Source organism: Schistocerca piceifrons, chromosome 6 (assembly GCF_021461385.2).
Source record: "Schistocerca piceifrons isolate TAMUIC-IGC-003096 chromosome 6, iqSchPice1.1, whole genome shotgun sequence".
NCBI classification, from domain to species: Eukaryota; Metazoa; Arthropoda; class Insecta; order Orthoptera; family Acrididae; genus Schistocerca; species Schistocerca piceifrons.
In genome coordinates this window covers 65,117,482-65,144,709 of record NC_060143.1, presented here as the reverse complement: position 1 = coordinate 65,144,709, position 27,228 = coordinate 65,117,482, and the positions used below count along the sequence as shown (strand labels likewise).

At 46.2% G+C, this 27,228-nt stretch overlaps 1 protein-coding gene across 1 annotated transcript in view; it reads left to right on the top strand.

Annotated features, from left to right (window-relative positions):
• The window catches only part of LOC124803142 (meteorin-like protein), a 300,495-nt gene that overhangs the window by 252,631 nt on the left and 20,636 nt on the right, over positions 1-27,228 (top strand). The window contains exon 2 of the mRNA XM_047264322.1: positions 24,063-24,505. Within this exon, the coding sequence (XP_047120278.1) occupies positions 24,063-24,505 (443 nt within the window). The remainder of the gene's footprint in view (positions 1-24,062; positions 24,506-27,228) is intronic.

Sequence of the window (27,228 nt, the reverse complement as noted above, 5' to 3'; positions counted from 1 at the left end):
GTGCGCTACGCAGTACGCACCAACCATATCAGAGTACTCACTCCAGGTGTATCGCTCCATTAGTAAACAGAGACAATGCACTACCACATTTGTGGACAGCAGTTGCCTACACTCAAGAGCGTAATACGCCTTCTAACACTGAAGATCGTAATACGGCCTCTAACAACTGAAGAGCCTAATACGGCCTCCACCGGTTTAAATAATCCTCATAGGAAAAAATGACATTAGGGAAAAATATTTGTTTTGATGTCCCCTACAACCTCCCAGAGTTTGTCGGTTTAAATACTTTTCACCCTGTAGAACAAACTGAATTGATATACGTTATTAGTAGTTGCGTAGTCGTGCCCACAGTTCTGTAAGTAACTGTAGAGCAACTACGGAGGAATGAATTTAGTTTCATGTGTTTGCTTCACGTTGCATTGCTCTGGAAATTTACTCCCAGGTGTTGTTACTGTTTGCAGCGACCTACCGCCAACAGCGTAGCTGCGATTGTGATATAAGAGTATTCAAAATAGGTTTCAGGTCTTCCTGTTTTTTCGGCAGAGGCATCGAGGTGCAGAGGAAAACCCGGCGACCCTCGCAGACAAAGCGGCGAGCGCAGAGCGCAGGCGGGACGTCATAACTGCGGCGTCAGCGCGCCCTCCCCTGTCCGTACAGGCATAGCTGCAGCTCCTCACAACACAAAGCGCCCTCTGTGCGCATGCGCGGCCACCGCCCACGACACACAAGCACGCCGTCTCGGCATAGACGCTTCTTCGCGTCGCTCCCTCAGCTGTGCAGCAGTCAGAGGAAAAACTGTAAAAAAAAGTTATTGTTAGGCAACAGTGGAAGACTTGCACAGAATTTCCAATTCGTGTTACGAATGACAGCTGTCTTTAAATGTGGATATTCCAAGATAGTGCATATAACAAGGAGAAAGAACGCCATAGTATCAAGTGTCGAGGTTTTTAAAGTAATTTTTATCTGTGATTCTTCAGTTTCTCCCGGCGTATTTGTTGCTCGAACATACTGCCGGTCCATTGTGTCCAACGGGCACAATATTTCTGCGATCAGACATGTCGCCATCGTCAGGCACGCTGACGAACTGAGCTCCTGAATGTAATTAAGAAGACTCTCAGCAAGAAGTACGAACTGGGGAGCAGGGCGGACGTAGCAAGCACATCGACGCTGCGATGGCGACATTCTGATCGCCGAAATTTTGTGCCCGTTGGACAGTATGGACCGGCAGTACACCCGTGGACTGTTCCAGTAATTTTTATCTAGTTACCGTACTGTTTTATCGGTCATATCGAAAGTCGGACCAGATATTCTCATTACTGCGATGTAGTTATTGAACTATGTAATTAATTTACGTTTATTTTCATAAACTACAGCGCGCACACATTAACATGTAAACGGCACTACAAATCCAGAATGAGATTTTCACTCTGCAGCGGAGTGTGCGCTGATATGAAACTTCCTGGCAGATTAAAACTGTGTGCCCGACCGAGACTCGAACTCGGGACCTTTGCCTTTCGCGGGCAAGTGCTCTACCAACTGAGCTACCGAAGCACGACTCACGCCCGGTACTCACAGCTTTACTTCTGCCAGTATCTCGTCTCCTACCTTCCAAACTTTACAGAAGCTCTCCTGCGAAACTTGCAGAACTAGCACTCCTGAAAGAAAGGATATAGCGGAGACATGGCTTAGCCACAGTCTGGGGGATGTTTCCAGAATGAGACATCCCCCAGGCTGTGGCTAAGCCATGTCTCCGCTATATCCTTTCTTTCAGGAGTGCTAGTTCTGCAAGTTTCGCAGGAGAGCTTCTGTAAAGTTTGGAAGGTAGGAGACGAGGTACTGGGAGAAGTAAAGCTGTGAGTACCGGGCGTGAGTCGTGCTTCGGTAGCTCAGTTGGTAGAGCACTTGCCCGCGAAAGGCAAAGGTCCCGAGTTCGAGTCTCGGTCGGGCACACAGTTTTAATCTGCCAGGAAGCGGCACTACAAATATTCGGATTTAGGTTAAGACTTCTTTGATATGCCTGCCATCATTGGCGACGATGTTGCGCGGTCGAATTGCGAAATTCTGCATGACCCGCTGCAGTATCGCAACATGGATGCTGTCGATGACCTCCTGAATGGCTGTTTTCAGTTCAGAAATGGTGTTGCGGTCATTGCTATACACCTTATCTTTAATATAGCCTCACAAATATGAGTTACATGTTTTCAGATGCGGAGAACATGGCGACCAATCGAGGCCCGTGCCAGTGGCCTGTGGGTACCCGAAAGCCAGACTGCGGGCCCCAGAATGCTCCTCCATGACATCAAACACTCTCCTGCTTCGATGGGGTCGAGCTCCGTCTTGCATGAACCACATCTTGTCGAAATCAAGGTGACATTGGATAATGGGGATGAAATTGTCTTCCAAAACCTTCACGCACCTTTCGGAATCAGTGTCATCAAGAAACATCGCACCGATTATTCCGTGACTGGACTTGCACACCACACAGTTACCAGTTGAGGGTGCAGAGACTTCTCGGTCGCGAAATGCTTATTCACAGTCCCCGAAATGCACCTATTTAGCTTGTTGTTGAACATTTCCAAATGAAAGTGGGCTTCATCACTAAACCAAAGCATAGTAATTCCCAGGCTCTGAGCACTATGGGACTCAACATCTGTGGTCATCAGTCCCCTAGAACTTAGAACTACTTAAACCTAAATAACCTAAGGACATCACACACATCCATGCCCGAGGCAGGATTCGAACCTGCGACCGTAGCAGTCGCGCGGCTCCGGACTGAGCACCTAGAACCGCTAGACCACCGCGGCCAGTAATTCCCATCATGACCCACAAACAACGGTGCAGTTTGAGCGCCCTAACGAAACCGTTCAGAAATTATTACGATTTTATTTCGTACAGTTTAATAATTGTCACAGTGTACGTACGGGTTCGAATCCTGCCTCGGGCATGAATGTGTGTGATGTTCTTAGGTTAGTTACGTTTAAGCAGTTGTAAGTCTAGGGGACTGATGACCTCAGATGTAAAGTCCCATAGCGCTTAGAGCCATTTTATGTACAGGTAAACATTTCACATTTTGATTTTCTGTTGGAAGGAAAAAAGTAGCCTATCGCGCTATCGTGCATTAGGCCACATCAAACATGACACTTCTGGTTATCGCGGATCTGTTTCCGGTGTTGTGCTGGTTTTCGAAGCCCCATATCCTAATGTTGAGGCGATTCGCGTGTCCAGAAATGTGAAACGTTGCTTCGTCTGAAAACAGGCACAATTTCAGGTAGTCATTGTCAGCATCTACGGAGGCTAGCTTAGAATACGCGAATGCATACAGCAGAGGGCGGTCGTTTGGCGACAATGCTTGGAACATTTGCACTTCGTACACAAAGGCGTAACAACTTATGTAACATTTTGATAGCTGATCTTGCTCCCTGCATTCGCGTGATGCACAAAGAAGTGACTTCTCGCGGTTGCGTTAAAAATCAGCTTGTTCTGTCAACACGACCTGGGACTACAGGGACAGCCACTTCGAAGGAGGTCTTTGACAATGACTGCCCTCTAAGAGTTGATGAACCGCCTCATTATGTTTGTTTCTGCCGGTGGTGGATTCCGACAATGGCGTCCATAATTCCGTTGTAATGTTGTCACAGATTTGGATTTTACATACCACATTACGCATTGCGCCTTCTCTTTGTCAGTCACCATTTGTAAGCACTCGGAGTCAAATCTGCAAGAAAGGACAAAGGAGGAAAAAACTTTGAGAGCTGCTAAACGTTTCAGAACAATCTACGATATTCTGTCTGTAACATTTTGCAAGTTATGATCTGAAATGACAGGAGGACTTCATAGACACATCGTACATCCCCCGAAGGAATCATGAGGCGAAGGTAAAAGAGATTATGGCACGTACAGCCACTTATCTTCCCGTAGCTTAATACTCGAATGAAATACGGCATGAAATCACAAACACTGTACAATGTTCATATGTTACCGTAACCAGGAACTTATAAGTTTTCGTTCTGCTTAGCTGTCAGCTGTGTGTCATACGTCACTGCAGTAACGAAGCGTTCCAGTTGACTGCAAAGCGACGCAGATCACTCCGGTCATCTATAAGAGCCGCTGGACGGGTGCAAAAAAGTAGAAGTCTACGTTACTGACGTCACTGCCCAATTATTTACTGCTTTTTACACAGGCGTATTAAAAACCTTGTTAGACGGCCAAAATTTCCGCTTCATAAGTTACTTGAGCAGTCCTGTGAAGCTAGATTTATTCTGTTCATCCACGAGCTCTGGAAGGCAGGTAGACGGCGACACTGCGTTCCTCGATTTCCGGTTCGCTTTCGATACAGTTCCGCACAGCTGCCTAGTGAACAAAATACGAGCTTACGGTATTCCGGGCCAGTTTTTGTGACTGAACTGAGTATCTGCTAGTAGACAGATGCAAGCAGGTCCTTTTTTATTTTTCTGTTAGTCAGTCGTGTTAATAGTTCGTTGCAGCACGTAATTGTTTCTCCTGATATGCTAATCTCTCATCATGTTGGTGTAGCACTTCCACACTGTGTATTTATTTGTTGTTTACTGCGTGCATTCGAATACCTGACTTCCCTCTGCTGGTCCCTCTAGTACCACGGAAGTTCTTTCCCCTCTTATCACTTTTTCTATCACCCTCTCCCTTCTCGTTATCACTGTTTTCCACATATTTCCTTCCTCCCCAGTTCTGCAGAGACTCAGAATTTACAATATCCTTTTGTAGCACCGCATCTGAAATCGGAATAGCTGGACAGAAGAAACTTATCCTCCAGAATACGACTTCAGTGTCGTAACGAATGCACTGCCTCATTAAACTGGTCCCTTGTCCTTTTATTTATGCACAATTTGCTCCCGGTTATTTATTTTATGACAATAGTTTTGCATGCTGCTATGCCTCTTACATTAACTCCAGTTTGTGAGGAAAACATTCAACTATGTCTCATTTGCGTCTCCGCCTTCTTTGCTTTAGTCCGTCTGAAGAACTGATTCAACACCCCCCCTTTGATGAGGGGTCTTGACCTCAGAAGAATGACAAGAGGTTACTGTCGTGAACTATACATCTTGGCACATGATTTTCTCGTATGATCATTACACTGTGACATTTTATTGTAATGCGACAGGGTTTCGTAGTTACCCCGTTCATTATTAACCGCAACTCTTGAGTCCTTTAGGTAATCTTTAATTGTGTTGTATACTCGGACGTTGTTTATGAAGAGTGTTTTGGCTGCCTTTTTTTAAAAAAGAAAAATGCGTTTTAACAACCTTTTTCATCTCGTCCAGGAATCTATTTTAAAACTTTAATCCCTTACAGATAATGCTAATTCGAGTTTTTGCTTGTTTTCCTTGGTAAGTTTAAGTTGAAACTGGCTTTTATTCCATGCTTACGTACAGATCTAAAAGTGAAAACTTGTGTTCTGTCTGACACACTTATGGTAAATGTAAAAACAGAATCTCTTCTTTATGTTTTTGACACAGTGCATGATTCCCTTCCAAACAATGCTGAACTGCAGCGTACATTCTCCTACATTCGTTTCGCAGATCATGCGCCACTTTCTAGGACACCAGCTCAAAAACCCACAGATTTTTAGTCTCAGGCGGCGCCAAGAGCTCGCCGTCGTTGGAATCTGTGAAGTACGGTACGGCGGCGGATCAGTTAAACATCGCGGATCTATAGGCAGCTCAAAAAGTGTACCTCAGTTCAAACGGGAAACGTTTACGTAAACGGTAATGCGTTGCACGTGGATTATGATTCGCGTGTTGGAGCTTAGGTGTTAGTGTCTACCTCTTCGTACGTTGCCCAGTGCCGGAAACCTTGTTGATACGCCCACGGTCACACCGGACGTGCCGGGAAAGCGAGATGGCGACTGCCTTCAGCGCCGTAGCTTTGCAGCCAGACATCGTGGGCGCAACAGACCGGATTAGTGAAGTCGCCTGCGTTTATAGGCAGCCCGCAGGGCGTTCAGTACCCACAGCTGCTGACTGCGGAGAAATTTATCGTATCAGTCGCATTGCGTTGCGTTCCGTGATGCCGTGTCGAGTTTGTAAATGCTAAACGAGGCATTGTTCTGCTGGGTGTCATTAGCAGAGATCGCTGTCACAAATACAAAACCCATTTTGCACGAGCGACGTTCTGGTCAAAATTGACTACTTGCGCGTGCGCGTTTCTTGCTTGCGTGTAAATCAACAGCCAACCACGTCATGTGTGTCCATGACCTGAACGATGTATCTATTCTGCCGAGTGCCGAGTTCTGAATTTGCAAGTCTGCTGCGCGCGCACTGGAACAGAGGACTGTGTGCCGGCATCAACTAACGTCGGAAGTTCATCTCTACTGGCCGAGCTCACTCCTGCTATAGAAATGGGGCACGTAGCCAGCCGTGGCGTTATAGCAGGAACCATGTAGACATTTTCAAAATAGGAACACCTAAAAGCTCGTAACAGAAATTGTAAAACACCATGGATCAGACCGGAAGCTCCATGACGCTACTCGCGAACAATGACGTTTACTGTGGAGATGTCGCAAGGCTAGAAAATTGCAGCGAAATGAAGGAAGACCTGAATAGGATCGACACTTGGTGTGAGAATTGACGCTAGACCGTCAAAATTTAAAAAAGTTCACCTATTCCACACAAATAGGCGGAAACAAATGGTTCAAATGGTTCTGAGCACTATGGGACTTAACTGCTGTGGTCATCAGTCCCCTAGAACTTAGAACTACTCAAACCTAACTAACCTAAGGACATCATAAACATCCATGCCCGAGGCAGGATTCGAACCTGCGACCGTGGCGGTCGCGGGTTTCAGACTGTAGAGCCTAGAACCGCTCGGCCACTCAGGCCGGCAGGCGGACACTCTCATTCTTTGATTATACGATAGCTGATTAGTGACTGCATACAGTCATAGCCACTAAAAATCTCGGCGTATGCGCGCGGAGCATTTTAATGTGGAGCGATCGTACAACGCTTAATTAGTGGAAAGGCAGATGCTAGACAGAAACTCAGTAGGAGAGTGCTCGGAATGTGCAACGCACCCTCTTTCGACCGATACTTGCATAGTGCACATTAGTCTGGGACTGTAACCAGATAGGACTGGTAGAGAAAGTAGAGCAAGATACAAAGAAGAACAGCGCGTAAGCGTTAGAGATATGGTCACGTAACTCCAGCAGTAGATGCTACAAAAGAAGCGTTGTTTCACGGCATGGTTTGCTATTACATTTCGGAGCCCGTACGTTGTTAGAAGAGTCAGTATATGCCTTTCTCTTGCTTGTATGCCAAAAAAAAGATCATTAACGTCAAACTACAGAGATTTGAGCTCTCACCAACGCTTGCAAACAGTTGCTCTTCCCGCCTTCGTGTTGGCTATTCGCGACTGGAACAGGAAAGGTGGGAACTGACGAATATGTAAATAGATGTAAACAGCTGCTGCCCACGTCGCAAATCAGGATCCGCTATTAATATCTGTTGCCTTCAGGGTTGAAGCACTTAAGGGTGGCACTTCTGCAGAGTCATTTCTGCTGAGCCTGGGGATCTTGTTGGGATAAGAGGACCTTCGCACGTAGGTCACAGGCACGCTAAGAATTTATTAACACGTTTTTATTACGTCGCTTTCTTGTGTGTCTCGTCTGTTCGGTTCGTATTCGCGGTCAGAGTTACTGTAATTTGCGAACCGTATTGTGAGAGTATCCCTTTTGAAGGCAACGGCACATTTTGGATCGATCAAAAACAGTGGTTCTTTGAACAAGTTTTCATAGTTAAATTTCAGTTAGTAACATAGCTACGACTGAAGCTCTCAGGAGATCGTAAGATGACGTAGTCATCACACCATGGTGGCCAGTTTAGGAGTTTAATTTTTTTATTTTGTATATTTTTTACTATCTTTCACGTTTTTAATATATTTTGATACTTCCTTATTAGTTCAATATAAGTATATATTATTAGATGTTACGTAAATATAAGTGCGGTCTTCTTCAGGAGTGAGTTTGTTAGATTGCCTCAATGTACAGGGCACCTTTTACTATTTGCTTTCTTGTTTTAAGTTTTTTGTTTCATATGTTGCGTGGATTCTGATACTGAATAGGAAGAGCGATCAAATAAGAATGACTAAAAAGTGAGAATGATGAAATAACTTTCACCTCACGTGGAGGAATATTGTAAAGTCTGATCGTACTATTAGTAATGCAATTTTATAAAGTCGATGTCCTTTCCTTTCAGTGTTATAAAGTGTTCACAGATATTGAAGTTTTTATATATGTAGGGTGCAGAGAGAACAACCTACGTAGGCCAGCCGCTGTGGTAGAGCGGTTGTAGGCGTTTCAGTCCGGTACCGCGCTGCTTTTACGGTCGCAGGTTCGAATCCTGCCTCGGACATGGATGTGTGTCATGTCCTTAGGTTAGATAGATTTAAGTAGTTCTAAGTCTAGGGGACCGATGACCTCAGATGTGAAGTCCTATAGTGCTAAAATAGAGCCATTTGAGAGAGAGAGAGAGAGAGAGAGAGAGAGAGAGAGAGAGAGAGCGAGCGCCAGCCAACCTCAGTAGCATATGGACCAGGAAGGAAATGTACATTTTAATAGAGCCAATACAGAAATGTTACGCCGTCCATTTTGGAAAGAGTGTGGTTTATTATCCAGATCCAGCCAATTGCCGTTGCGATCGCGTATACCACTTTGGGGCCCCAAGTGCCGTAAGCACAGGTCGCATCGTTCCTGGGCGTTCAGCGGTGCGTTGAAGTCGGCACGCTCAACGTTGACGTTCAAAAGCGCGTTCTGTGTGCCGACGGCTTAACGTATAAAATAAAACACGGGGTGAACACGACAAATACAGTATGGCGTCTTGCTTTGTGCTTGCTTCCTATTGGTTCCACTGTACGCGGCACGTTGCCGAAATATCGCAGAACTTATTTTGTTTTTCACTTGGGGGCTTCTCAACGAGCAGCAGCCGGAAGTGACGTCTCAAAATTCGGAGGCTGCACGTCAACGCTAGCAAACTCGTCCCGTGTGCAGAAAACTGTAAGCTGCCCCATTACCTTCAGAATGGTGTACAGGCTGCATGGCCTATACTGGACCAGACCAGGGCAGAGCAGAGGCGCGCGCTTCCTTGTGGGCCTGTGGGGGCGACGCCATGGCGCAGCCTTGGCGTGGGCGGCCTCCCGCTTTGTTCTCGCCCGTCGTCCGGGCCCCTCCCTGCGGAACCGGTCTCGCCGTTGTCCGGCGGTGACCCCCACCCCCACACTGCTGGGCGCGCGGCCGGCCCATTCTCCGTGCTCTATTAGCTCCGGACGGAACGGGACTGAACGACACCCGGGGCGGGCACGATCGCCTCATTAGGATCGGGCTTCCCTCATCAGCGCCCGCCATTAACCGCGGGCACGCGCACGGCCATCTCACTTCCGCCTCTGGCGGGCGGCCTCCGCTCCTGGCATTGGCCATCCTACTCCTTGTAGCAAAAAGAAAAAAATCGGGAGGGTTTAAATTTATTTCTATGGTGTGTAGGTAGTTGGTGGGCGCTATGGTTTCCCCTACACGAGAACAGTATTGTGTGATTCACTGGCGCGACGTGAGTTTGTAACCTCCCCCTCACTTATCGACCTTAATGACAGTAAAAATTAAACCGCGTGTACCTAATGGAAATCTGGGAAAAGCAATCGTCACCGAAGTTAATCTGTCGGTAAAGAGGGAGGAAAGGGTTACACCTAAATGAAAGGAAAAATGCAATTGAAACTGGTGGAAATTAATTTTGAAAAGGGGTAAAGTTAATAAAGAAAGTAAATGTGCGGTCGTTACGTTAACGATTAACTGGCGTTAATTAGATATTTGAGATTTGGGGAAAATTACGGTCGCCAGTCCTATGGACAACTACTATAATAACTGAAAAAGAAAGGTTATAGCACATATCATTAGCACTAAAAGCTGGCAACTGAAGGTAGACACGTGTTGTGTGAAAACTGAATGTTTGTCAGAAGTAATAAATTTCGCTACACTCTGACTTAATTTAGCAAAAGAACTAATAAAACCGGAAAATTGAAAGTTAATTTGGTGACTGAAATTAATAGTGAGCTTTGTTTCTGAAGCACTACGAAATTCAGTAATATAAGGTTAGTCTTGGGCTACCTCAACAATCAATTCAAAAGCTACTTGATTCTACGCAATTTAGAAATAGGAGATTTAACTTTGAACTTGAATTAAGTGATTTTGAACAGTTAACAATAGTAAAATTTAGTACGTACCACGCTAAGCTGCAGTCACAGTTAAGCTAAAATATGGTAACAAAGCTCGCACTCTTGATTTGTGCTTGTGTAATCTAAATATCGTAGCCAGCTATGAATACTTTAACGGAACTTTGAAATTAAAGCAGTGAAATGGAGTGATATTTCTTTAATGCTGGCGTATGAATTTCAACGACACTCGGGTTCATTTCAGAAAAGGGAGGGACCCTGCTTGGTAATGCAATTGGGACAATGAGCAACAAAGGTTCATGCTAAGTCGCTGTATTTTTGTGATGCAACAGTTTAAAAAGCTGAGGTCTGCCATACAGTTCTAAATCTTTACGTGCTTTCAGTCTTCCTTGTTGGTCGATTGAAGGTTTGCAGTCGTCGATCGGGGAGGTGGCGAAAGTCACTCATTGTCGGCCGTCGCTGTTACAGAAGCTGGATGTTGGCGCGCCTTCTTCTCGACACGGTCACCAGGCGAAACGGGCTCTTGATGTGCGCTAGCTAATGCTTCCCGTCCGCGACACCGTGTCAGAAACTATCATAGCAAGACGAGCGCAATTACATGCTGCCAAACCCCGAAAGCGCGGCAACTCGCGGGAGCGTCACACAACACACCTGCTTCACCACCCTACTCCAGCCAGACTCTGCTCTGCCCGCGCTCCACGCGGCAGAGTTAACACTACCAAAGATCCTAAAACACTTTGGTTCTCCACAAGACATATATAACAATTACAATATATAAAAACACAGAAATGTCATATCTTCAGGTAACAAAATAAGGGAAAAAATTATAGTACAATAGAAGGAAATAGGAGGATATGCATTTCCGGCGTTACAAGTTCCAGCGCGCCGTCGGGAACATTATGCTAGGCGCGGTACAGTGCGGCACGACAGCAGTAGCTTAGGCGGCGAATGCATGACAAGCAGCGCAGTGCTCCATCTACAAAGCTTTTAGTTTTGGCACTATCACGTGTAAGTTCGGGAGATGAGGAAGACAGTGTTATTGGGAAGAGTACTTACTAAGCGCAAAGCAGTCTCACAATTGTACTTACATTGTGAAAATGTAGCTTTAAGTAGTGGACGTGCGGACATTGTGTGTCAAAGCTGTTGGTAGTTGCGATTTTATGAAAAACTTATTCACTTCAAATTCCTCTAAGTACACTCACTAAAACATAAACTAAACTGTAGCGTAATCAGGTAACTAAAATGTCATACAGAAGAACTTAAAGAATAAGGTAGATTAGCCTATCTGCATTGCGGCGTGCGCCGGCCGCTGTGACCGAGCGTTTCTTCGCGCTTCAGTCCGGAACCGCGCTGCTGCTACTGTCGCAGGTTCGAATCCTGCCTCGGGCATGGTTAGGTTTAAATAGTTATAAGTCTAGGGGTCTGATGACCTCTGATGTTAAGTCCCATAGTGCTCAGAGCATTTTTTTTTTTTTAAGCGTAATAGCGTGAGTTCAGGAACGTAAAGTGTGTGAGGCGGGTAAATACTTGTTCTTATCTGTCAGGCGGTGTGGGTGTAAGAAGGCAGCTCGTTTTATTGGGTAAATCGGCACGAAGAGGCTTGTGAACTTCTCTGCACTACGACTAGATACGAAATGAGTCTCCCGTAAAGGGCTGGAGCCATATGACTATTTTCGGCGTCTCTGAATGAACAAACGTAAACCAATCAACCTGTCAGCAGGATGTTCCGTTCTAAGTGTTAAGATGCTCTTAGCTTTACCTGACGTTTTTGGATTCTGCTATTGGTTGCTTCTCCAGCTCATTCACCTGCAGAGTTGCACCTGTCAGTTGAGTCCTTCAGCAGGGCGTACGAACGATTTGGTCTCTCCATCAATATTCCAAAGACAAAGGTGATGGCGCAGCCAACTCCTGGCTCCTCCGTTCCTGACTTCAGCATATCCATTTATGATACACCCTTGGAACAAGTGGACCATTTCCTCTACCTGGGAAGCATACTGTCATGTAACTGCTCATCTGGAAAAGATGTGGAGAATAGATTACGTGCTGCCCATGTAGCATTTGGGCGTCTTACAAAGCGTGTCTTCCTGAATAAAGACCTAACACTGTACACCAAACTGATGGTGTACAAAGCTGTAGTCATTTCCACCCTGCTATATGGTTGCGAAACCTGGACGTTATATCGCTGTGAGCTGAAGAAACTAGAACGCTTCAACCAACAGAAGTTAAGATATATCATGAACCTGAAATGGGATGGCTTCATATCCAACACGGTTGTTCTTGAGAAAGCAAAAATGTATAGCATGGAAGCTCTTTATCATTAGGCATCAACTCAGATGGGTCGGACATGTCCGGCGGATGAAAAATGACAGACTTCCACGCCAAATTCTGTACAGCGAAGTGATCACAGGTAAAAGGCCACGAGGTGCCCCTCTCAAGCGTTATAAGGATCAGTACAAGAAAAATCTGAAAAACTTGAACACCGATCCGAGTAACTGGTCCACAATAGCAGAAGACCGAAGTCGCTGGCGCTCAGTTACCGCAAATGCTCTTCAAAACTTTGAGCTGGAACGTCGAAGAATGGAGGATGACAAACGCCGGAGACGTAAACTCCTCCAGGCTCAGCCACGTCCTCCACCTCCCATCAGCTGTAATGTCTGTGGCCGCCTGTTCCACGCTAGGATTGGATTGCTAAGCCATCAACGACACTTCCACGCCTGAACCGTGACAAAGGAAATCTCAGGAGAGAAATGCAAAACTCGGATACGAGTATCAGCCGACGACGCTTGGTTGCTAGAATCATGTTATAAAGAGCCGAGAACTGTGGGCCGCCGTTTGACGACCACAGCCCTGTGCGATGAAGTGGGAAGTATTCTCCACCACGCACTTCACAGTAGACGTAGAACCCACCTCGAGGAACTGTAACGTCTGTGGCAGGCGGCCTGAGGCAAGAATCCCTCCATCCCTGCACTTGCTGCCCGATGTAGGTTCAGACTGCCAGCAACGCGCCGACCGCCGCCTTGTCGCCGACACAGGCAGCCCCCTGCGCCGGCCAGCCGGGGTCATCAGCCTCGCCCTTTGAGGAGGCCGCCGCTGCCTCCGCCGTATCTCCTCATTAGCGGCGGACGCCAGTGTCCCCTAACGAGGGACACGGACCAGCACAGGGCAGGAGCCGAGACCCCACCCCGCCACGCTAGACTCTTCTTCCTTTCTGGGCCTGCCCGGCTGCGTCCTCTACATTCCACAGCTGGGCACCGTCTGCCAAGGAGTCCCTCCTGCCTGTGCGTATAGTGGCGTGCCAACTCGAAGAGGCCGCATCGCCAAGTGACTGAACTCGCTGATGACGTATACAGGGTGCAACGCATTTACAGAGGTTGTAGAGGGCACTTGGTAATTCAGTTGTACATAGGAACCCATGTCTGGAAACGTCAGCCAACGACGCTACAGAGCGTCAGAGTTATAAGTGCAGGCACCTGCAAATGTATGTGTATGCAGAGTAATGATATTGCAAATTTTCAAGGACAAATGTATCACTCTGAGGTAAGAGTCCCAAGTTCGGAAACAAAGGAGTTGAAAGTTAAAAGCGAAACTAATTCTGATACCTCTGACAGTGGAATACATGCACCGGTACTATAGTTGCTAAGTTGGTACACAACTATCAGAGGTGGTAGTGCGGACCGATACAAGAAAAAGTGTACTGTGTACATGGGCTGTAAAACGCATACCTTAAAAGCTATGAGCACTTGTTCATCTTCGATAGTGTGAAACCTTTCCTCTATGGAACAAGTGCTCACAGCTGCTCAGTTATGCATTTTAGAGCCCATGTTTGCTAGACAGTTTTTCCTCCACAGTTTTTCCTCCACAGTTTTTCCTCCACAGTTTTGTCGTTCACAGTTTTTTCTTCACAGTTTTTCCGCTGAAGAGGATTGTGACCAAACGTAAGATGGTGACAAGTGCAAAAGTCTGCGCAGAACTGAATATCGTCCATCGCGAATCTTACCAACATCAAGACAAGACGAAGGACAGCAGTCTGGAACCGCTACGGTCGCAGGTTCGAATCCTGCCTCGGGCATGGATGTGTTTGATGTCCTTTGGTTGGTTATGTTTAAGTAGTTCTAAGTTCTAGGGGACTGATGACCTCATAAGTTAAGTCCCATAGTTCTCAGGGCCATGTGAACCATTTTGAACACGAAGGACAACCAATAAGCTGGGAATTGCACAGCGAGGAGGAATTCCAAAAGCATTTAACTTCTTCTTCCTTCTCGTAGTCAAAACAAATGGCATGCTTGGAACAAGCGTACCATACGGCTGTTTAGCCAACAGTCCTGTAGTCTCAGCAATACTCCACGTCTTCCATGCCAAAATGTTAGCATCTGGAAAAGCTTCAAGGCCACCATAATCTGCTTGGTTGCCCCATACAACTGCCAGTGTCAGCCATGTACTACCTCCAAACACAGCCTGAACATCACAAGTGAAGTTGAGATGAAGTCCGCGAAAAACATTTGGACCTCCAATCAATTGCTGTTTATTAAACCGCCCAGCCAAGTCAATATCAATCGCCTTCAAACTGCGATACACTGGTACACTGCGCCGTCAGCTGCAAATGCTCATAAAAGGAAATCCTTGTGCCGAAGCCGTGAAACCTGGACTACGGAGCAATGGAAGGAAGTCATTCGGGCGGATGAGTCTCTCTGCAGACTGTTTCCAACATCTGGCCAAGTGTACATCTCAAGAGTGAAACATGGCGCGGTTTGGGTGACGACTTGGGCATCCATGTCTCGGTATTCCATAGGCCCCAAGGTTACTCTGCAAGGTTGCATTATTGCCGACGATTCTGTGACCATTGTGACTGATCAGGTCCATTTCGTAGTAAAAGTTTGTCCCCCAATGGTGAGGCGTTGTTCGAATACGTCACGGCCCAATTTGACACAGCTCGCGTAGTTCAGGACTGGTTTTGTGAGAGCCACGATGAGCTGTCTCTTCTCCACGGCTCACGCCAGCCACCAGATCTCAATATTATTGAGAAACTGTTCAAAATGGCTCTGAGCACTATGGGACTCAACTGTTGAGGTCATTAGTCCCCTAGAACTTAGCACTAGTTAAACCTAACTAACCTAAGGGCATCACAAACATCCATGCCCAAGGCAGGATTCGAACCTGCGACCGTAGCGGTCTTGCGGTTCCAGACTGCAGCGCCTTTAACCGCACGGCCACTTCGGCCGGCTGAGAAACTGTGGTCTGCTTTGGAGAGAAGGTTGCATTACTGCTATTGACATCGTTGCGTGAACTCCATGAAGAATCGTACGCGACCTGCCTTTGTCCATTCCGAGTTGACTGAAAGTTGTTTTGAATGCCAGCGTTTCTTCTACTGCTTATTAGTCATGGTAATGCGTTTACGATATTTCCGTAGTTCGGTCCACGACCTGTATGTGCATGTCGTAACTGCCGGTTAGGCATAGCAGGCGGCAGAACACTGTGCTGTTAGTCAGAAGGGCAGACACGGTGGATTACCGTCGCTACTTGCAGCGGCACTCCCTTTGTAGTGACGCCGACTGCGTGGTGATTTGCCGCGCCGCCTCTTGTCCTGTTCTTCACCCAGAGTCCTCAGGAGCCGCCGCTAGAATGCGTCAGCTGTTAAGCGGAGGGCCCGCCGTGGCGCTTCTTGCCCGATCGCCGTTTCGCGGAAGATGATACGCCGCGCGCCACACCGGCACTTTTACGACAGTTCTTACTGCAGTAACGACCTCCTCGCCGCCAATATTCCTTTTAACGGCAGAGCATCCTGGTCTGCTCTAAGGTGGGCCGCGCGTCTTCTTGCTCCGTAAGCAGCGGCTCGAGCAAATCCATCAATCACCGCACACCTGATCTGAGCCGCTGATCTTCTGAGGATATCCCGCGACAGGTGAAGACTAAGTGTTGGTGACAGTTGGGGAATTTGCGGGGGTATGGAACGTGGTGACATTTCTGCGGAGCCCAACACTCTCCAGCCAGCTTTCTGCTTTCACATTCCGTGGCTTCGCAAACTGACAACCAAGCTGTCACATTCCAAACTATCGCTTAATTTGTCTGAAGATGGTAAAACCAGCCTGAAACAGGTAAACGCCAAATAAATTACCATAAAGTAACTGCTCGCAGTTTTGTCAACCTTTCAACAGCAGGGTGTTTATAAATGAGTTATGCAAAAGTAATATTTAATTGTAAAACGCATGAGTACCTCACAGAAAAGTTTGATACAGCATTGAATGCAATAAAGATTTATTCGCGCTTAACAATGTTAGTTCCCGATCTTTCCGCAAGTTGGCATGCGCACAGAGGTCTGGGTGTTTCGCCGACGACATAGGTCGAAGACGGCCTATCTCTCAAAACCAGTACGCCTGTACGTGCACAGTTCCGGTGTAACAGATATCAGATATATCGGACATAGACTACTGACGACGTTCGACGTAATAATTCAGTTTTTCTCGGACAACGTTCCCACATACAAAATATGGTTTGTGGGAAATGTTTTAAGTTGTAGTACAAGAAAGAAGAGTTCATGGCATTGTGAGGACGAAAAGTATAACAGGGATAGATCTCGGAATCTATGGTACATTATTGGAAATAACTTTCGAATAACTTAAATATTTAATAACATTTAACTGAACGTTCGGTGACTTCTATTAAACAATGTATGTTTTGTTGCTGTCGAGCCAGCTGACCCTCATGTCTACTTTATGCAGCGTGTCATCTGCAACCCAAGCAAAATCTGCATCGAAAATCTTATGTTGTGCCCTCCTGTAATGTTTTGTGGTTCCTGGCTGGATGAGGAGACGGTGGTATGATAGGTGGGTGGTCTTTTTCCTCTCACTACAACACAAAATGCACTCGTTGTTAAAATAAACTTCATTAACAATAACCAACTGAATACTTAACTTCGGCGATATCCAAGCTGAAGCTCTGTGGTTAACAGCAATCAGATTGTATGTGCTAATTCTTGAATCTTGTCCGTGTTCATATCACAACTAAATACAATGACTAACGTTTCCTCACAGCTGGCTAAGGTGCGAGGCGACGAATATCACTGTGGAAGACTAGAGTACAGTGCGACGTATTGAGGAGCAATACGAACTGAGTCCCGATGCTACGTACTGGGGTACTGAGATGGAAATTGAGACTGGTTAGCGGCGGCTGCAGCGGCCAATATGGACACTGCCCAGGGGGCGTTACGGGGCGTAGCCTGGAGGCGTGTCTTGGTCTTCTCTTTTCATAGGCGCGCCTAGTTCAGCGTCTGCTATACGATGTTTCTTAGTGCCGACCGGTGTGTGGCTGAAGGCGTACACCAGCACACTTTAAGCTTAGATTATAATCTCAGAAAATTGTATGTTCAAGTGAAAAAGGTGGCGTATACTAATTTTGATGCTTTAAGTAACTATAGTCAATCGTTTCTGGCTTGTCTAAGCGAGGCAGCACAGTGGTTTTCGCAGTGAACTCGCATTCGGGAGGACGACCGTTCAAACCCTCCGCACGGGCATCCAGATTTGTGTTTTCCGTGATTTTTCTAAATAGCTCCAGGCAAATGCCAGGATGGGTCTTTTGAAAGCGCACGGCCGATTTCCTTCTCGCATCCTTCACATAATCTGTGCTTGTGTTCCGTCTCTAATGCGTTGATTTCTACGGGACGTTGAACTCAGTCTTCCTTCCTTCCTTCCTTCCGTCTTGGGTTGTGGTAACTGTCTAAGAATTGTTACTTCCATACTGATGTTTCGATCCCAGTAGGGTGGTGATCCTGTTGTTTGGCGAGGTTGGCAAATATAGTGTATGGGTTTAGACTTTTCAGTGCCTTAGGTGTTCACAGTGCCTTATTTTGAAATTTGTCTTTTTCGCACACATGCTAAGCGGCAGTCACTGTAGGGTGCCATAGTCTGTTCTGCTGAATTTATTTGAAGTTGTCCACAGTGTTTGTAATCTTCATTTTTAATATCACCACGACTCATCTCGAATATCTCATTTAACGTTTCTCTCTTCATGTCATATATTCGTAAAACTCCTGTGGTTGTATCAGTAACAGGAAGGGCTATATTGCATTCGCCACGTTCTTCTCGAAGCATATACAGCTCATTCACAAAGAATTTAACGTCGTGTTACTATCAAAAGTTGCAATAGCAGGTAAGTGTCTAAGCACATAAGTGTTGTGGCACACAAACACCCCCCCCCCCCCAAAAAAAAAAAAAAAAAAAAAAAAAAAAACCTGACGGAGGAGATCAGTCTGAATGTGAGGAACTTGTTGGCCGATCTTTGGCAATGATGTTAGCTGATGATTTTCGGTGTCACTGTGGGTCTCAGCCTTAGTGTACATTCAATGTTGTGCGAATGGGCTCGGATAAACCAGTTGCTTGACGCAAGTAGAATAAATTTTTCGTCCTAGAGCTTCGCCAGGAAAATAGTGATAACATAATTGGTCACACCATTGCGCAGCTAAGACGCGGATTCTCAGTGCCCAGATCAAGAAAAGTCGCTTGCGACAGAGAGAGAGAGAGAGAGAGAGAGAGAGAGAGAGAGAGAGACTCCAGTCTCACAGACGTTCCGTGAGACAGTCGACGGTGGTGTGCCTTCTGGTGAGAGCAGGAAGGCGAGTCGCAGCAGACGGATTCCCAAACTCTGTCAGAGCAAACAGCCGCGGACATACGGCGGCGACGGGTCCTCAAACAGACTTTGAGCCGCCTGTCCTCTCAGACACACAGCCACCACACCTCGCTGTGGAACGTCTCTGCCCTCTGTCCACTACGGGTCGCAGAATCCCATTCCAGAGCCGCACCCTGCGGAATCCTTAGAAAAACCACAGCATTGCACTGGACTTCTAGCGCTCACTCATCGTGACCCATACTTTTCCTGTCTTACACTTATCAGAAGTTTTTTTTTTTTTAACCTATAAATAGTCGTTAAAGAAATAATACTCTCGTAACTGCTTTTACAGATTTTCTGGATGAAAGCCAGCTGACATACTTCTGTCAGCGTACCTGCTTCAGTGACAGAATGATGAAATTTCAGTTGTATAGAATGCATGACATGCAGCTGTCGGTCTTTCCTTTGTCATCGCTACCGATTTCGGTTAATTGCCATCATCACAGGATCTCTGTACAGCAAAAATGTATGAAATAATCAAATATGCATAGAGGACAATCATTTACAGAAGAGATGGTATAAAGTAATTCTAACAAACGTTGCACCTATTCACGTATCATGTCATACCATATGAATGTGACAGTCTCATTAGGACAGTTCCATCTGAACTGCTGGACATCAAAAGAACTACCACATACCTGTAATGAGGAGGTTGTGATGTGTGGGACGTGAAAGCACAGCTCTAAACGACCATTAGGTAATTGCAAACATGTGAAAGACCATAGACGTTTCTTCTGGATAACAAATCAAAGGAGAGGTATAGTTGTCGCTACTTCGTGCATTCAGTATCGATGGTTACTAAAAAGTTTCAAAAAAATTGGCTTTAAACGTAAAAACAGTATATCATTAGGTGCGATCGGACCATAGCGGATCACGTAAAGCTATTATATTCCAGTCTTTCCGGAATTTACAAGGAGCTGGCGGATGCTCTCGTGTGTGTGTGTGTGTGTGTGTGTGTGTGTGTGTGTGTGTGTGTGTGTTTTGTGTTTTTCTCTTTTCTCAGTCCACTTTGTCTCTGGGCTAGTCCTGACCTCATTTCCTGACAGTGCTTCGCATTTCCCAGTTTTTTTATGTATATGAGTTTCTGTTGATGTTTATCGTATGTGGCACATTATCATCAGAATTGAGGTTGCTTACATTTTTAGTTTGGTGGAAGTATCCCGATACAAACCATTTTCGGATATTTCTGAGTCTCTGTCGTGTTCTACCATTGACAGATGGTTTTCGTCAGGAGTCAACTGCAGAGTCAGTCTTCAGAAAACATCGGCCCCATCATCTTCATAATTTCTTTAAAATAAGTAATTTGGCAGTTTTGGATTTATGAACGAAGTAATTTGCTACAAATTCTTCTAAGTAAACCCACGAAAATATAAATTTACGTTGTAGCGTAGTCAGGTAACTGACAATGCCGTTTAAAAGAATTTAAAGAATAAATTGGATTATCCGCCTGTAAAGTGCAATAGTGCGAATTCAGGGACATCAGTCTGTGAGGCGGGTGAATATTTGCTCTTAACTGGAACATTTGCCTTTTCGGCGTGTTGGTCTGGAATGGAAGCAAGTTTTCTTGGGTAAATCGCCACAACGAAACACGTGACCACTACTGCACCATGACTAAATATCAAATGAGATTCTTCTAGCCGGCGAGAAGCATAGGGCAATTTTCAGCACTTTTGCCGCAACAAACGTGAACTATATCTGCCTGTCAGACGGATGTTCCGTTATAACAAGGGAACCGTACGAGTTTCGCTCACCGATCTGATTCATACTGGCAGGGAGTGTAGGGCACGACTAGGACTTCCAGATATGTAAACAGGAATATGCAGTTCTCAACCGTTTTCGAGAAAATAGAGTTTGAAGATATTTGCGCGTGCTTATGTTCTTCATATGGTCGCAAATGTTCAAGAGTTCGTATCCAAGCGGGTAACCATCTAATACAAAGACCGCGAGGTCTGTAGATCGAACATCCCTTCTGGCATTTTTTTTTTTCATTCCCACGTAATTCTGACAAGAGTCTATTGAGCACATGGACATTATCAATATTTAATGACTCATTTATTATTTTTGTAGTATATATCCTGCAAAAAGGAGATGAAGTTTTTTTAACGAGATCGGAAACAATAAAAGGATTCACAAGATATTTCGAGTAAATCTGTGCTGTTAGAATTACGTGGGAATGAAAAAAAAAATGGCGTATCGGCAGTGAGATTCGATACTTCGATCGCGCGCTTATGAAACCAATTGCTTATCGGTCTGCTGCAGACTCCTGGCATACAAGCGACCACATACAGTGTATAAGCACGCGTAAAGTTTTCAAAATCGATATTCGTGAAAATGATGCGGAATTGCGTCTTCTTGTGCACGTATGTTACAGAGCTGGTCGTATCCTACACATTAGGACCGTTGATATTTTTATCAGTACAAGGAATCCGATAAATCGATATTTCAAAGGATATCGTTATCTGCCGTCGATATATCGAAAGAAGTACGTGCTATCGACGTACCGGCCTATAAAAATATCACCTGTACATTGCAAATATACTGCCGATTTTAGAGCTGTATATTTAAGTATCGATTTATTATTAGATATTCTGTACGTAAAGAAGCTAGCAGCCTGATTATCCCAATAAGAGCAAGTATTGAAAGGAGAACGATGTTCGTTCACTCTTGGCGATAACCACGGCTACTGCGTGTAAGAGGCACAAATAAAAGATGCCCGGCCGCTGTGACCGAGCGGTGCTAGGCGCTTCAGACCGGAACCACACTGCTGCTATGGTCGCAGGTTCGAATCCTGCCCCTCGGGCATTGATGTGTGTGATGTCCTTATGTTAAATTAGGTTTAAGTAGTTCTTTCTTTTTTCTCTCTCTCTCTCTCTCTCTCTCTCTCTCTCTCTTTTAATGAAAGCTGTGCGGTGGGTCTGTCGCGTACCGGATTTGTCCAGAGCAATTCCATGTTCAAATGGCTCTGAGCACTGTGGGACTTAACATCTGTGGTCATCAGTCCCCTAGAACTTAGAACTACTTACACCTAACTAACATAAGGACATCACACACATCCATGCCCGAGGCAGGATTCGAACCTGCGACCGTAGCGGTTACGCGGTTCCAAACTGAAGCGCCTAGAACCGCACGGCCACACCGGCCGGCAATTCCATGTTGACCTCCCTGTTTCTTCATTTCTGAAAACGCCAGTGACTCAGCAGTTGTGTAGTGTGAAAATTGCGTGGTGAATTTAAATGTCGCAGTTTCTGTTGATAGCTCCGAACACCGATTTCGTCAGCATTTCCTCTCACACGTCTCCACCGTAAATACCAATCACGCCATTTACAGTTTTGTTCATCAGTTTCAGGAACTGATTTCGCAGAATGCCAATGTGAAAAAATAACACACTAGCTACGTTAAAAATTGTTTTTTAACGCAACAGCTGTGCTGCTATTTCTTCACATTGGAAATCTTGATACTGCGTTCACACGGACACCCCACCCTCTTCCTCCCGCCGCAGTGCAGCCGGACTACTTGTTCGTGCCACCTATACTAGCTTCACACAGTCAGGGAGACAGACTGCATGTGATGAAAACTCAAAAAGTAGTAAGATCAACCAACGAAAGTAAAATTATCTTCTAATACAATTTCAAAGAACGTAATATAAACAAAAAATATTGCTACTCAATACTGCCATTTCTTATCGATATACCGGGAGGAAATATTGCAAATATACGCTGAAACTTCTTTGAAGAATCATCGATACATCGATATAAAGACAGCGCATGTATTTTCAAGTCGGAATATAGATACATTTTGGACTGTTTTGGAGGGAGGATGCCAAGCAGCGAGGTCATCGGTCTCATCGGATTAAGGAAGGATGGGGAAGGAAGTCGGCCGTGCCCTTTCAAAGGAACCATCCCGGCATTTGTGTGGAGCGGTTTACGGAATCCACGGGAAACCTAAATCAGGATGGCCGGACGCGGGATTGAACTGTCGTCCTCCCGAATGCGAGGTTAGATTAGATTAGAGATTATAATGTTTTTGTTTGTTTATTTCTTAATTTATATCTAAAAATTCCTCTATGGAGTAGGAGTTGTCATTCAGAAATTATTTTAATCTCTTTTTAAATACTTGTTGCTTATCTGTCAGACTTTTGATACTATTTGGTAAGTGACCAAAGACTTTAGTGGCAGTATAATTCACCCCTTTCTGTGCCAAAGTTAGATTTAATCTTGCATAGTGAAGATCATCCTTTCTCCTAGTATTGAGCTAATGCACACTGCTATTACTTTTGAATTGGGTTTGGTTGTTAATGACAGATTTCATAAGAGAGTATATATACTGAGAAGCTACTGTGAATATCCCTAGATCCTGAAATAAATGTCTGAAGGATGATCTTGGGTGGACTCCCGTCTATTATTCTGATTACATGCTTTTGTGCAATAAATACTTTATACCTAATATAGGAATATAGATACATCTAAAAACAAAGATGATGTGACTTACCAAATGAAAGCACTGGCAGGTCGATAGACACACAAACATACACACAAAATTCTACCTTTCGCAACCAACGGTTGCATCATCAGAAAAGAGGGAAGGAGAGGGAAAGACGAAAGGATGTGGGTTTTAAGGGAGAGGGTAAGGAGTCATTCCAATCCCTGGAGCGGAAAGACTTACCTTAGGGGGAAAAAAAAGGACAGGTATACACTCGCGCGGGCGCGCGCACACACACACACACACACACACACACACACACACACACACACACATATCCATCCGCACATACACAGACACAAGCAGACATTTTTTCCCCCTAAGGTAAGTCTTCCCGCTCCCGGGATTGGAATGACTCCTTACCCTCTCCCTCAAAACCCACCCTTTCGTCATTCCCTCTCCTTCCCTCTCTCCTGATGAAGCAATCGTTGGTTGCGAAAGTTAATATTTTGTGTGTATGTTTGTGTTTGTTTGTGTGTCTATCGACCTGCCAGTGCTTTCATTTGGTAAATCACATCATCTTTGTTTTTATATTTTTCCCACGTGGAATGTTTCCCTCTATTATATTCATAATATAGATACATCGATATATCGATATTTCATCAGCAGTCTTACTGCACATCGAGTGTACGAATGTAATGGGTGAGACAAATTCTTACGGTCCCCCTGTACGTGCTAGCAGAGACCCTCGCTGAGCAGCGAGTAGTGACGGGCTGTGTGTTTGGTGTTGTCTGCAGCGGGCTGTCGGGCAGCGGCGGCTCTCGGCTGGTGACCCCGGTGTACCTGCGCTGCCGCGAGGGCGCGGTGCGCTGGTCCTACCCCCGGGGCGCGCTTCGCGTCGTGCTGCGGCTCGGCGGCGGCCGCGAGTTCCGCGGCTGCATCAGGGCGCAGCCGGGCCACGACCGCGACCACGACCGCGACCACGACCACGGGCGCAACCAGAGCCGGCAGTTCGCGGGCGCGCGCGTCTTCCTGGAGGGGGAGCGCGCGCTGGCGCCGCTGCTGGTGCCCGGCGAGACGCGCGCCGCGCGCTGCTTCAACAGCCGCGGGGGCCGCGCCGCGCTCTACGTCGAGGCCGACCCGCCGCCCGCGGGCGCGCCGCCCCCGCGCGCCGCCGCCGCCTTCGTCTACGACCTGCATCCGCTGCCGCGCGGCGCAGCCGCCTACGACCCCTTCGAAGGTCAGTCCCGCAGCTACCACTCTCCTAACTCACGTCTCTTCACTCACAAGGGGGTAGTCACGAAGTCGCCCTATTTCCCAGACATGAAGCAACGAATGAGGCAAGAAACGTATAACATAAACTACTCCCCATAAAAATTTCTACACCAAGAAGAAATACAGATGATAAACGGGTATTCATTGGACAAATATATTATACTAGAACTGACATGTGATTACATTTTCACACAATTTGGGTGCATAGATCCTCAGAAATCAGTACCGACAACCACCACCTCTGGCCCTAATAACGGCCTGGATACCCCTAGGCATTGAGTCAAACAGAGCTTAGATGGCGTGTACAGGTACAGCTGCCCGTGCAGCTTCGACACGATACCACAGTTCATCAAGAGTAGTAACTGGCGTATTGAGACGAGCCAGTTGCTCGGCCACCATTGACCAGACGTTTTCAATTGGTGAGAGATCTGGAGAATGTGCTGGCCAGGGCAGCAGTCGAAAGGCCCGTACAGGACCTGCTACATACGGTCGTGCATTGCCTTGCTGAAATGTAGGGTTTCGCAGGGATCGAAAGAAGGGTAGAGCCAGGGGTCGTAACGCATCTGAAATGTAACGTCCACTGTTCAAAGTGCCGTCAATGCGAACAAGAGCTGACAGAGACGTGCAACCAATGGCACCCTATACCATCACGCCGTGTGATACGCCAGTATGGCGATGACGAATACACGCTTCCAATGTCCGTTCACTTCGATGTCGCCTAAAACGGATGCGACCATCATGCAGATTAATCTACCAAGTCCCGCACGAGTGGCTCAGATGGATAGAGCGTCTGCCATGTAAGCAGGAGATCCCGGGTTCGAGTCCCGGTCGGGGCGCACATTTTCAACACGTCCCCAATGAAGTGTATCAACGCCTGCTTGCAGCTAGGGTGTCTATTTAATTATCATTTCATTTCTAGCAAAGCTGCATGGTCATCCACGGTAACTGTTCTTTCGGAAACAGATACTACCGTCATATATAGTTAAAAATATGGGTTCCCGGCCTTTGACCTTCTTGTGCGAACGCACACGCTATGCCCGAACTCGTACGGGACTTGGTAGATTAATCTGCCACGAGTAATGAGTATGATGGGCAAACATCTATAGGCGCACTACGAATGTAGTGTTGTGGACATGTTGGGAATGTGGATCTCACGGGGAGCGTGCAAGGGATAAGTCCCTGCAGACGCACTATCCTCTGTGCCCGCGGTGGCTCAGATGGATAGAGCGTCTGCCATGTAAGCAGGAGATCCCGGGCTCGAGTCCCGGTCGGGGCGCACATTTTCAACATGTCCCCAATGAAGTGTATCAACGCTTGCTTGCAGCTAGGGCGTCTATTTAATTATCATTTCAGAATAGCCTTTCATAGATCAACTCTGATTGTGCTACCTTCAGGAAACTGAAGAAACGACAAACGACTTCAGTGAGTTCCTCGCAAAAAAAAAAAAAGTCTGCTCGCCCGAGAGGAACTCAAAAGTTCATTTGACTGATCTTCCTCATCCACCCTGTGGCGAAGACCTCGCACCTTCCGAGTTCCATCCGTTTGGCGCAATGAAGGATAGGCTTAGCCAGAAGCTGTACGTGGGCGATGGGAAGACGTTTGCTCCGTTGTCGACCAGTAGAGAGGCTGGCTGGTTCAAATGGCTCTGAGCACTATGGGACTAAGCATCTTAGGTCATCAGTCCCCTAGAACTTAGAAATACTTAAACCTAACTAACCTAAGGACATCACACACATCCACGCCCGAGGCAGGATTCGAACCTGCGACCGTAGCAGTCGCGCGGTTCCGGACTGAGCGCCTAGAACCGCGAGACCACCGCGGCCGGCCAGTAGAGAGGAACCACGCATTAAGTTGGTGTAAAGCAGTGGCATTGAACGGATATTATATTGAAAAATAGCGTTTGGTAGCCAAAATAGTGGAGATTAATATGGTGTCTTGCAATTCTACATCTACATCTACATTTATACTTCGCAAGCCACCCAACGGTGTGTGGCGGAGGGCATTTTACGTGCCAGTGTCATTACCTCCCTTTCCTGTTCCAGTCGCGTATGGTTCGCGGGAAGAACGACTGTCTGAAAGCCTCCGTGCGCGCTCTAATCTCTTTAATTTTACATTCGTGATATCCTCGGGAGGTATAAGTAGGGGGAAGCAATATATTCGATACCTCATCCAGAAACGCACCCTCTCGAAACCTGGCGAGCAAGCTATACCGCGATGCAGAGCGCCTCTCTTGCAGAGTCTGCCACTTGAGTTTATTAAACATCTCCGTAACGCTATCACGGTTACCAAATAACCCCGTGACGAAACGCGCCGCTCTTCTTTGGATCTTCTCTATCTCCTCCGTCAAACCGATCTGGTACGGATCCCACACTGATGAGCAATACTCAAGTATAGGTCGAACGAGTGTTTTGTAAGCGACCTCTTTTGTTGATGGACTACATTTTCTAAGCACTCTCCCAATGAATCTCAACTTGGTACCCGCCTTACCAACAATTAATTTTATATGATCATTCCACTTCAAATCGTTCCGCACGCATACTCCCAGATATTTTACAGAAGTAACTGCTACCAGTGTTTGTTCCGCTATCATATAATCATACAATAAAGGATCCTTCTTTCTGAATAAAACCAACCTGCTTTCAGAAAAAATATATGTTCCATTACTTATACAACGCGTATTAATTATCA